This window comes from Cannabis sativa, chromosome 7 (genome assembly GCF_029168945.1).
Source record: "Cannabis sativa cultivar Pink pepper isolate KNU-18-1 chromosome 7, ASM2916894v1, whole genome shotgun sequence".
In the NCBI taxonomy this organism is placed as follows: domain Eukaryota; kingdom Viridiplantae; phylum Streptophyta; class Magnoliopsida; order Rosales; family Cannabaceae; genus Cannabis; species Cannabis sativa.
In genome coordinates, this window is record NC_083607.1 from 60,031,744 (window position 1) to 60,044,968 (window position 13,225).

The 13,225-nt window shown below is 27.0% G+C and overlaps 1 protein-coding gene across 1 annotated transcript; it reads left to right on the top strand.

The window, feature by feature from the left end:
• Window positions 1-9,991: 9,991 nt before the first annotated feature.
• LOC133029134 (cytochrome P450 710A1-like) lies at window positions 9,992-13,082 on the top strand. The gene is made up of 2 exons (XM_061101604.1): window positions 9,992-10,161; window positions 11,229-13,082. Exon 2 carries the CDS (start codon window positions 11,382-11,384, stop codon window positions 12,876-12,878), a length of 1,497 nt encoding a protein of 498 aa, XP_060957587.1. The 5' UTR covers window positions 9,992-10,161; window positions 11,229-11,381; the 3' UTR covers window positions 12,879-13,082.
• Window positions 13,083-13,225: the final 143 nt, after the last annotated feature.

Consider the following 13,225-nt stretch of genomic DNA (forward strand, 5'->3'; position numbering starts at 1 on the left):
TTTAAAGAATAAAAGTATTATAAAATTAAAAATATTACGGTTAAACTAAAATTATATTAACAACAAATTTTGAATATTATTATGTTTCCTTTTATAAATAACATTAAATTAAACAGTTTTTTAATAAAAATAATGTTGTTTATTGAATAACATAAAAAAAATTAATTATACAATTAAAAATAAACATGACTAAAATAAAAACTAAGAATATAATCAAGTTTACGTGCATTATACGTAATATTAACTTAGTATGTATATATATGTCATGTATGTCGCGTTGTGTGTTGTATTGGATTGTCTATTTTTACACATGTGAATAATGTGTGATGTTTACATGAATATGTTTATTGTAGTTACAACGAATTTAAATACATTTTGTTTTTAATTTTGAATAATTAAATTTACGATCGAAAACATGCTTTGAATTTTTAGATTTCAACATTGTAAAATGTGAGAAAATTTATGACTAACAATACAGAATCAAAACTACTAAACTTTCATTGCAAAAAAAAAAAACAACTAAACTTTAATCAAATAATTAATAATAGATTAAAAAATTAAGAACAATAATCGGATAAAAAACAAGGATGAACATAGTAAGGAAAACCAGAATACAATTAAGGGAGAAAACAAAGAAATCAACACTAAGATATATATTGGTTCGAGTCTGATAGATCGATGTGATCTATGGCCCTATTCTAATTCTGGAACACCACCAAATCCTCTTTATTGATTGAGCAAGAATTAGTACAATACAATCGAGAAAGATTATCTGTTGAGTTTGTTGAGTTTTGTGCCCTAAATAAAACTCATTTTACCCTAAATAAAACTCATTTTAATGTTATCAGATTTACTAATTAATAAAAGATCAAAAATCATTTTATGTTGCATGATTCACATGATTTATTTCATGATTAGATGTTTAATGTATAAATTCTATTAAATCCAGAACATATAGTTATTCATGATTATAGTGTTGTCAACACAGTGGAATATAATCATGATTATATGTTTCAAAAGTTTAAGTCCCATGATTTGTCTGTACACTAAATTTAGACTGACATGATAATCAGCAATAAAAATACTTACACCTTGGATAAGTGTTATGTCATTTTTAGGGTATTGGTAAAGTATGCTAGTATCGACTGTATGTAGTATACATCTGATTGGACCAATATTGAACTTGGATAAGATATCATAAACTTACCATTATATCTTTCTAAGTCAATATCACTGGTTAATCTTAGGTCAATAGATCTTAATCTTGAGATGGTTAGGTTCGATCTCAATTATATTATTTATGTTCTTAGAGTTGTTCATGAAAGTTATCCAATGGTTCGGGCAGATACTTACATCTTGGGAACATGATAGTATAATTGAGTGGGAGCGCTAATCATAGATATGGAATCTATAACTTCTATAAGTGATTAGAAGTGAAACAATGATTTTCTTCGAGCTTTGCTTAATAGAGATAAATTATTGAGATCTCATTTCAGTAATTATATTAGTTTACTGAAATATCATTTATAGGTAGCTAAGTATTTTAAGGATAAAATACATTGAAGGGTAGAACGGTAAATTTGTTCCTTTTCGATGTAGATCATCTATAGAGGATCTTTGACTATTTGAATTAGAACGATGGATAATTTATAGCGTATCTATATCTTGGTACATATAGAGTGTTCTACATAATTAAGAGTGCAATTCCGAATCTATTGTGGCATAAGGAGGAATTAAAAAGTTAGAGAATTTACTTAGTAAATTCTAGTTCTACTTATTGGAAGCTTGATTATATAGGCCCATGGTCCCCACAATAGTTGAGATAATACTGCTTGCAGACTCAGTTAATTAGTTTTAACTAATCAATTATAATTCTAAAATTAGACTATGTCTTATTTATGAATTTTCACTAAGTAAGGGCTTAATTGTGAAGAAAAGAGGTTTTGGGGTTTATTTGTTAATTAAGAGACTGTGTATGGTCTAATTAATGAATAAAACAAATGCTAATTGTAATTTGATAATTTATTATAATTATTAAATAAATAGTTTTGACATATATAGAATTAAAATTAGAAAATATGACATTATTGAAAGAAAGATAATTGGTTGAAATAAAGTGGCAAAATTATAACTAGTGAGGCCCATTAAGTGACCGACTACTAGAGTGTATTTTTGCCCATTATTTTATTCTTTTTTAATCCATATAATTAAATCCTCAACCCTAGTTGAAATAATGAAAGGAACATGATGCTCTCATTCTTATCCAATCCACTTCAACCAAACTAAACCTAGTTTCTAACTTTGTCAGACAACTAGTAGATGAGAGACTCCTTTCATAGTGATTTCGAATCCTTATCGTTGTTCTTCATCATATTCAAGCCTTAGTGATAGAGTACCATGCTCACCCATAGCAAGTCAAGTACTCAATCATAGTGTGAAAGACGGTGGTTAACCAAAACCGAAGGAGAGAAAGAGATCCAGGCTCAAATCTTGTTATTACTCTGTGACAGAAAAGAACAAGGGTTAGAGATCTGAGCGGAAGAAGTCATATTATTTTGCTGCCATCAATATAAGGTTATCTAAACTTTATATGTGCTTATTTCATCGTATTAGAGAATTCATATTTAGGGTGTTAATCAACATACATGTTAGTAAGTCTAGATCCTGATAAAATAAGTTTCATTAGAGTTCTCTCAAAGTGTTTCAACTCTCACACTCTTACCTAAGAACCTTATTCATCTACAAAAAATTCTTCTTACAAAATCTAAACGCAATATATCTCTTTTCTCTGTACCTGTCTTTCTCTACCTCTCAATCTTAACTCTCTTTAACTCTTAATCTCAATCTGAACCGTATTCTAAAATGTCAGGTCAATGTGGTATTTATAGTCTTAGAATCAAGATCCCAAAGTCGGTGGCTGCAAGAAATGAAGTTGTTAAGTTAGTTAGTAACTAACTTAACAAATTTTCCTTAAAGCAAGATTTTCACGTCAGTGTAAGTCTTAGTGCATTCGGGAACGTATATGAGCTTCCGGGATCACAGACTAAAGGCACTCGCACAAAGAGTTTCCGAATAGGATAAAGTCTGCTAGAGTCGACTATCCAGAACTGTCTTTTCAAGAGGAACAACTAGCCATCTGGAACTCTTTCTCAGAGAAAGGTTATCTTTTCTTGAAGACCCTTCCCAGAATGATAAGGAAGCCTTTCAGGATTGGCTTCCACAAGTAAACAACTTTCCAAAAATGACTATTAGAGACCTTTTCATTTAAAAAAACTATACCACATAAAATATTTAATTTTTTAAAAATAAATTTATTAACAAACACCATTTTAATATTGAGGTCCTAGTTCATCACGTGTGTGAATTGGAGCATATGGTGAAGTATTAGTTAAGCAAATGAGACTATTTTAATTACTAACACATTCTTATAAAATTTACCTACCTATTTTCTTACTATTAAACTTTACAAAATATTCTTACTATTAATTTTGACTCTTTTCTTTACCTATGGTATGGTACTACTTTTTGGAGGAAGTGGAAATGAAAAAAGAAATAATAATAATATGTATATTTATATGTATGTATGTCTATAAAAAATATTTATTTTAATGTAATTTTTAGCGTTATAATATATTAATATGACATGATCTTTAGATCAACCATAGCAACCAAATAATATGATGAACTAAAAATAGTATCATATTACTTAGCATATATTATTATTATTAAAAATAGGGAATTTTGCTCCACATACTAAAATTTTTAATTTTTTAATTTTTTTTATTGTAGGGCAGAATCTTTTTAAAAAATATTGTGTATTGTGTTAAGTTTTTACTGTTGTTCTACGATTGTTTTTTAATTATTTTATTGTTGTTTTAATTGTTTTGTTTTTTTATTTTACGGTTATTTTATAAAAAGACAGTATATTTATAAAAAAAATTATGTGTAACAGTAAAATTATAAATTTTGCTCAAAATCTAATATTTTTATAAAAATCCTTTAAAAATAAAATGATATACTAGACTTATTTAAAATAAAAAGATATAGTACCTATATAAGTAATATCATTTCACATATAAAATAAATAATAATAATAATATTTTCTTAAAAAATATTATGGAGTTGGGGGACCACATAGAGTCATACACTACACAGATGACTCACCTTATCACAATCATATTATCTATATTTCAATTAATTCATTATTTTCAAATGAATTAGTAGTAATTTTTTTTAAAAAAATAATTAGTAGTATAATATGGTATTAGGACTCCTTAAACTACTAAATGTTGCATATTACGTAACTCAATATATATTTATATATAATTATTGTAACAAAAGATACATGTATATGGTTTATGATCCTAAAATAGAATTTGGTTGAATATGAACAAGTATGTAATGTATGTATGTATGTATGTATGTATGTATGTATAAGTATAACTAATTAATCCAATTATTGAGTACAAAACAATGACCTTGTCCTTTGTTGCCTATGCACCACGTCACATTACCCCTTTATCCAGCTGGATTTCAAGCCCACCAATGGCCCATTACTCTCTTTCCACTTTCTCTTTCTATTTCACTAAAAAAAAAAAAAAAAAAAAAAAAGAAATTACACTCTATACCCTTTTATATTGTCCTCTTTTATTTTTACTCTTTTTTTTAAAGTCTATTATTTTTACCTATTTTTTTAAACATTGTATTAATTTTGCCTCTGTCATTTCAAGATACTCTCCATGTGACTCTCTTATGTCAGGATATTTTGGGTACAATACATATAAAAAGAAGTATGTTTCAAATAAATATAAAATTAGAAGTAAATTTGATTAATTAATTAATAAAAGAGGCATTTTTCAACTTACCCCTATATTTATTTAACAAAAAAACAACATATGTTAAATATGAGAGAAATTTGCGGTATAAATTCTCATCAAATTTATTTTGATATAGATAAATTTTCAATTTCGAAAAAGAATATTTGTAGCAAAATCCCTTCACTATTTATAATTATAACACATATAATTCTAATCAAAAAAGTGACAGCAAAGTACTGTATCTTACGATTTTGTTGCGATTGTACTTTTTCTGGACATTAAGGTAGCGTTTGGTTGGAGGTAATAAAATAGAATGGAATAGAAAAGAAACTATTTTCTTTTATTTGGTTGCATTTTAAACTATTGGAATATTATTTCAATGGAATGACCTTTCCACTATTTTGATGGAATGACTATTCCATTTTGAAATAGAAGGAAAGACCATTCCAATGCAAGATTTGAAAAATTTTAATGCTTTTTTTTATCAATTTTTTTTATGTATTTTAAATTTTATTCCATTCTATTTCTATTCCAATTCTCAATCTCATTCCTATTCTTATATTTTCATTCTTGTCAACCAAACACCACCTAAGTGTGAGCTTAGAAACATGCGGGAACACATCATTGAACTGCATATTATATAAACTAAAGAAATATGTCTTCACATGTTTTTAGGCTAGCACTTAACAGTTAAAAAAAGGTACAATTGTAAATAATCATAAAATAAGATACTTTTGTTGTCACTTTTTTTAATTAGGGTCATATGTGTAACGATTGTAAATAAAAAAATTTGTCGCAAATATTCTATTTCGAAAAATGGTGATGATAGTTTTTAAGATTTAAAATTTTATAAGTCTTTTAATCTTATTTTTAACAGATTCGTTAACTACTTCTCAAAATGTTACGATATGGTCCAACTAGATGGTGACATGTTCTAATCACCACCTAATGAAAGTTAACGATTCGGAGTGAGAGAATTATAATTTTAGTAACACTAAATCGTTTTATTATAAAAAATTATTAAATTATTACTAGTTATAAATGTAAAACTGTAAATAGTTATGTAGTAAATATTTCAAATTTTGGTAAGAATAATAAGATGTTCATACACAAATCATACATTAATTATATGTTAGGCTGTACAATTTAATTGTAGTTATTATTTGGTACCCATCATAATTGTAATAAAATTATGATATGATGACTATGATGGCTTTTTATTTAGTAAAAATAATTACTTAATGATGACACTATTTATCAAATTATAATAAAGAATATGAAATACAAAGTATTCTTAGCACTCCTCTCAAAATAAAGACATATATAAATGTAAAAATTTCAATCAATAGTCTTATTTTAAAAGTAATTTGTCACAAAAATTTTATATGTACATATTACTATTGCATCTTATATATTTCAATTTAATAATTATTATAATTTTTTTAAAGAAATTACTTCATATACTATTTCTTAATTTTTTTTAAAAAAAAATTTATTATTTAGGTTGCTATGATAAATGCTCCGGTGATTTTTATGTGTGTTGCTATGTGAATTTTAGTTGCGATTTAAGTTGTTTTATTAGTTGTTATGTGAATTTCTATAAAAGTATAAAAAAAACTACTTTTAAAGTGTAAAAATAAAATAAAAAAAAATCTATTTTTTTAACTATTCAATATATATATTTTTTAAAATTACTATTCAATATATTTTAATTTAATAACCAATACAAACAATTGTCTTACTTTATGGCAAAATTAAATTGGGACTTTATATAAATATTTTTGGGTAATTTACAGCGAAACTCACTTACGTTTTAATTTTTATACACTTAACCTCCTTATTGAATTACCACTATATTAGTTTTAGGATTTTATTGTCACATATACACAAGTATATACAGCTGTTAACAAATGATATTTAATAAATATTTAGCTGGCACCTTAAATTTATAAAGAAAAATAAACTTAAAAAAAATTTTGCCACCAAAAATAAAAATAAAAGAATTAAATATATAAAAATTGAAACAAAGAAATTTTGTCCCAAATTACTCAATATATTTCTAGTCAACTAATATTAAATAGGATAGTTTGGTGCAATAGTAAATATACTAAATGTCAAAAGCTTTTTATTTGAAAAAAAATGTCAAAAGCTCTACATTTTTTAGCTTTTATTAATAAATAAATTAAAAATGGTAGAATTTGAGCCTACACCAAAACACAAAATTAACTGTCACTATACCAAAATTATTTTGATATTTAATATTCTGTTATGTTTAAGTCTACAACTTCCAAAACACAAATTCTACTCGTCTTAGCTTAGAACCGATTTTACGCCATTTTCATAACAGTTACAGTGTTGAACATTATTAATACCTAATATTAATACACAAATATTTTTCAATAAAAGTGATATCATCAACCTCCTATTACAATCTCTTAGTCAACTTCCGTACCCAAAAATACATACCAAAATATTAATTTTTCAATTTTTTTCATAGAGGTGTTCGTTATAGTTACAACATCATCCCTGTAAATTTTCTTAAAAAACTTTAAATAGTTTACAATACTGAAGATATGTTTAAAAAAATTTGAACACACGTCGTAGACTGAAATATCATGAAATCTGTTTTTGCTATTGTAAACTATTCGTGATTTTTCAAAAATTTACAAAGATACTTTTGTTGTCACTTTTTTTTTTAATTAAGGTCATATGTGTAACGATTGTAAATAAAAAAATTTGTCGCAAATATTCTATTTCGAAAAATGGTGATGATAGTTTTTATGATTTAAAATTTTATAAGTCTGTTAATCTTATTTTTAACAGATTCGTTAACTACTTCTCAAAATGTTACGATATGGTCCAACTAGATGGTGACATGTTCTAATCACCACCTAATGAAAGTTAACAATTCAGAGTGAGAGAATTATAATTTTAGTAATATCGTTTTATCATAAAAAATTATTAAATTATTACTAGTTATAAATGTAAAACTGTAAATAGTTATGTAGTAAATATTACAAATTTTGGTAAGAATAATAAGATGTTCATACACAAATCATACATTAATTATATGTTAGGCTGTACAATTTAATTGTAGTTATTATTTGGTACCCATCATAATTGTAATAAAATTATGATATGATGACTATGATGGCTTTTTATTTAGTAAAAATAATTACTTAATGATGACACTATTTATCAAATTATAGTAAAGAAAATGAAATACAAAGTCTTCTTAGCACTCCTCTCAAAATAAAGACATATATAAATATAAAAAAATTTCAATCAATAGTCTTATTTTAAAAGTAATTTGTCACAAAATTTTTATATGTACATATTACTATTGCATCTTATATATTTTGATTTAATAATTATTATAATTTTTTTAAAGAAATTACTTCATATACTATTTCTTAATTTTTTTTAAAAAAATTTATTATTTAGGTTGCTATGATAAATGCTCCGGTGATTTTTATATGTGTTGCTATGTGAATTTTAGTTGCGATTTAAATTGTTCTATTAATTGTTATGTGAATTTCTATAAAAGTATAAAAAAACTACTTTTAATAAAAAAAAAAAAATCTATTTTTTTAACTATTCAATATATATATTTTTTTAAAATTACTATTCAATATATTTTAATTTAATAACCAATACAAACAATTGTCCTACTTTATGGCAAAATTAAATTGGGACTTTATATAAATATTTTTGGGTAATTTATAGCGAAACTCACTTACGTTTTAATTTTTATACACTTAATCTCCTTATCTTTTTTTGGTGGCAAAATCTCCTTATGTTTACTTTTCTTTACAGATTTGAAACGCCCGTTAGATAACCGTTAAATACCAACTGAATTACCACTATATTAGTTTTAGGATTTTATTGTCACATATACACAAGTGTATACAACTGTTAACAAATGATATTTAACAAATATTTAGCTGGCACCTTAAATTTATAAAGAAAAATAAACTTAAAAAAAATTTTGCCACCAAAATTAAAAATAAAAGTATTAAATATATAAAAATTGAAACAAAGAAATTTCGCCCCAAATTACTCAATATATTTCTAGTCAACTAATATTAAATACGATAGTTTGGTGCAATAGTAAATATACTAAATGTCAAAAGCTTTTTATTTGAAAAAAAAATGTCAAAAGCTCTACATTTTTTAGCTTTTATTAATAAATAAATTAAAAATGGTAGAATTTGAGCCTACACCAAAACACAAAATTAACTGTCACTATACCAAAATTATTTTGATATTTAATATTCTATTATGTTTAAGTCTACAACTTCCAAAACACAAATTCTACTCGTCTTAGCTTAAAACCGATCTTACGCCATTTTCATAACAGTTACAGTGTTGAACATTATTAATACCTAATATTAATACACAAATATTTTTCAATAAAAGTGATATCATCAATCTCCTATTACAATCTCTTAGTCAACTTCCGTACCCAAAAATACATACTGAAATATTAATTTTTCAATTTTTTTCATAGAGGTGTTCGTTATAGTTACAACATCATCCCGGTAAATTTTCTTAAAAAACTTTAAATAGTTTACAATACTGAAAATATGTTTAAAAATTTTTGAACACACGTCGTAGATTGAAATATCATGAAATCTATTTTCGCTATTGTAAACTATTCGTAATTTTTCAAAAATTTACAAAGATAATATTGTAATTATAGCGAATACCACTCAAAAAAAAAATTCCAACATATAATTTCAACCATAAAAGTTGACTAAGAGATTACAATCAACACTTCTCTTTCAACAATTAAGACACCTAAAACCCACCTTTTATTTATTTATTTATTTATTGCTATCTTTATTATTTATAGCGTAAAAGACCATGAAAAAAAAAAATAGATTATTTTTTTGTTTTTAAATACCAAAATAGATAAGGGTACATCAGTGTCCATTGTAAAAATTTTCATATTTTATTATGTTTAAGTCTACAACTTCCAAAATACAAACTCGGTCGGTCTTAACCCAGAACCGAATCCACGTTATTTTCATAACGGTATTAGACACCACTGATACCTAACACGAACACACAAATACGTTTCAACAATTGAGATACCTAAAACCCACCTTTTATTTATTTATTTATTTGTTGTTTGTGTTGTTTGAATCTCCATTTCCAAAGTTGAATAACTTAATATACTTTCCTATAAATACAGCCCATATTTTCATTCCTTTACACCTTTTATCTCTGTGGATCATTTTCAAACCCACCAAGGGCCAATTTTCTCTCTCTTTCTTTCTCTACAAAAAGTAGTAACTATTCTTCAAAATTTCAGACAATCCAACTTCATTATCTCCAACAGGTTTGTTCTTATCTTTCTTAGATCTGTATATAATTTTTTTCTATAATTAATTCTTTAGATCTGCAGATTTTTATTTTTTTTCTTTTAGTATTTTCTTATAAATTATATTTGGCAGTCTGTTCATATATAATAATAATAATAATAAAAATTCTTCAATTGTAAACCCAAATTGAAGTTTTTAGAGTTTGGGCTCTTTAATGGACTAAGTTTTTATTTTATTTTATTTCATTTTATTTTATTTAATTGTTCTCCTCATTTGGTCTCACTCTACAATTAAACACTCCATTTATGTTTATTATTGTTATTTAATTTTTTTTTGGTAATTATTACTCATAATTATTTCATTTTTTGTATATATGTTTACAAGAAACTATAAACATTTTGCAGGCATAATTGTATTTTTTAAAATAATTAAATAATTATATTTCAACCATTATACTATATGATCATAGTTATAGTTTTGTTTCGGCAATTTTAGTAGGTTTTAATTATTTTTTTTGTTCAAAAAAAAATAGTAAGTATATATTTCTTTTCAATTAATTGGTTGAGTTTAGAATTGAAAAGTCACAAATATCCTTGCTTTTTTTTTTTTTTTTTGCTTTTTCAATTAATTTAGTCACATCCTTTATATATACTAACCGAAGGAACTTAGGATAATGAGTCTTATCTTACATTCAATTAAAATTAATTAAAATTAATTTGTAACATAAATACTTAAAGTTAACTTAGGGTTATAAATGAATACTTACGATTAATTCTTAAAAGTAATAATATACTTAAGTTATATTTTTGAAACTTATGTAAATAATTAGCTATTAAGCATCAAATTAATATCTATGTATTATTTTCTTATTGATATATTTAAATATATTATTAAATAAAAAATAAAAATTTAATGATTTGTACCAATTTAACCTTTAAGAAATACAAATTAGATATTATTACCATTAAAATTTAAACTTAAGCATTTATTTTAGCTAAAAATTAAAATTAAGTATTTATGCCACAAATGATTCTGCAATTGATTTTCTTTTTTTTAATTTACCAACTTTTTATTTGATTTTCAGGAGTTTGGCGGAATGTTTCATCAAGTGATTTTGGGTGTTTGATAAGTTTCTTTGACTAAATTTTGCTTGGGGATCTTTTTTTTCATACCAGTTGCCATGTGTCGAATTAGCATGTCCTTAAGCTAGACGAAGAATTTATTTTGTTTAAAATAAATGGATTCCTTATTTATGTCACTCATTCCTTACTTGATCACTCTAGTAGTTTTGATTTTATTAGTGGAGCAAATCTTGTACCTTGTAAAGAAGAGTTCGATTCCAGGTCCACTTGTCGTTCTTCCATTCATTGGAAACGCTATTGCGTTGGTTCGTGATCCTACCCACTTTTGGGACAACCAATCTGATGTGGCCAAATCCTCTGGTCTTGGCTTTTGTGCCAACTACATCATTGGTAAATTCATTGTCTTCATCAGAGACACTGAACTCTCTCACAAGGTATTTGCCAATGTTAGGCCTGATGCTTTTGCCCTAATCGGACACCCTTTTGGGAAAAAACTCTTCGGGGAACACAATCTCATCTACATGACTGGTCAGGAGCACAAGGATGTTCGTCGTCGAATGGCTCCCAATTTCAGCCCTAGAGCTCTCTCCACCTACACTACATTGCAACAAATTATAATCCTCGACCACCTCAAGAAATGGGAGAGACTTTCTTCCAACTCGGCTCCAGCGTCGATTCCTCTTCGCTTATTGGCTCGTGACATGAACCTCGAAACCTCTCAAACTGTCTTTGTTGGGCCGTATTTGGGCCTTGAGGCTCGCGAGGTTTTCAAAGTTGACTATAATTTTTTCAACATTGGACTCATGAAACTCCCTATTGATTTTCCCGGTACTGCATTTCGTAATGCGAGGCTCGCCGTGAGTCGCCTTGTACATACTCTTAGTAATTGCACGAAACAAAGTCGTGAGAGAATGATGCAAGGAGAGGAACCAACTTGCCTTGTCGATTTTTGGATGCAAGAGACATTAAAGGAGGAAGATATGGCAGCTGAAAACGTTAGTGATGTCGATATAGGATCTTACCTCTTTGATTTCCTCTTTGCCTCTCAAGATGCTTCGACCTCGTCAGTTCTTTGGGCAGTGACATTGCTTGAATCTCACCCTGATGTTCTCCAAAGAGTTAGGGATGAGGTCTTGGCGATATGGAATCCAGAATCAGACTCGCTCATTACAGGGGAAATGTTGTCGCGAATGAAGTACACGCACACAGTTGCGCGTGAGGTGGTTCGGTATAGAGCTCCCGCGACTCTGGTACCACACATTGCCGCAGTTGACTTTCCATTGACCGAATCTTACACAATTCCAAAAGGCACCATTGTGTTCCCTTCTACTTACGAGTCGTGTTTACAAGGGTTCACTGACGCAAATCGGTTTGACCCGGACCGATTCTCGGAGGAGAGGCAAGAGGACCGAATTTATAAACGAAATTATTTGGCTTTCGGAGCTGGGGCCCACCAATGTGTGGGCCAAAGATATGCCTTAAACCATTTGGTATTGTTCATCGCTATGTTTTCTACACTTTTGGATTTCAAGAGGCATAGAACGGACGGTTGTGATGAGATCGTTTATGTCCCTACGATATGTCCCAAAGATGATTGCATGGTCTTTCTCAGTCGTCGATGCCAACGTTATCCAAATCTTTCTTCTCTTTAGTTGGAAAAAAGGAGGGTAAAATAGTCATTTTGGGTTTGGTTTGTCCTTTTGTTTATTCAAATGTCGTTCATATTTATACAGCTAGGATTTTTTTTGGAAGAATTGTATTTGGCTCATTGTTTGGTGGACAATTTGGGGAGTGTGTGTTGAGGTGGAACAAAATATATTAATAAAAAAAAGAAGTTGTATATTGTTTCTTTTTTATTTATTTATTTTTTTTGCTTTTCTTGTGGTTGGTAGTTATAATTGATTTTTGGTCTGATTTGGTAAAAAGAAAAGGCTGTGTGCATATAATTATTACAATGATAAAAGTGACAAGAGTTGTCTTTTTCATTGAGATAAAGGGA

Coding starts and splice junctions, on each gene's coding strand:
- LOC133029134 (XM_061101604.1), top strand. CDS start 11,382: ATGGATTCCTTATTTATGTCACTCATTCCTTACTTGATCACTCTAGTA.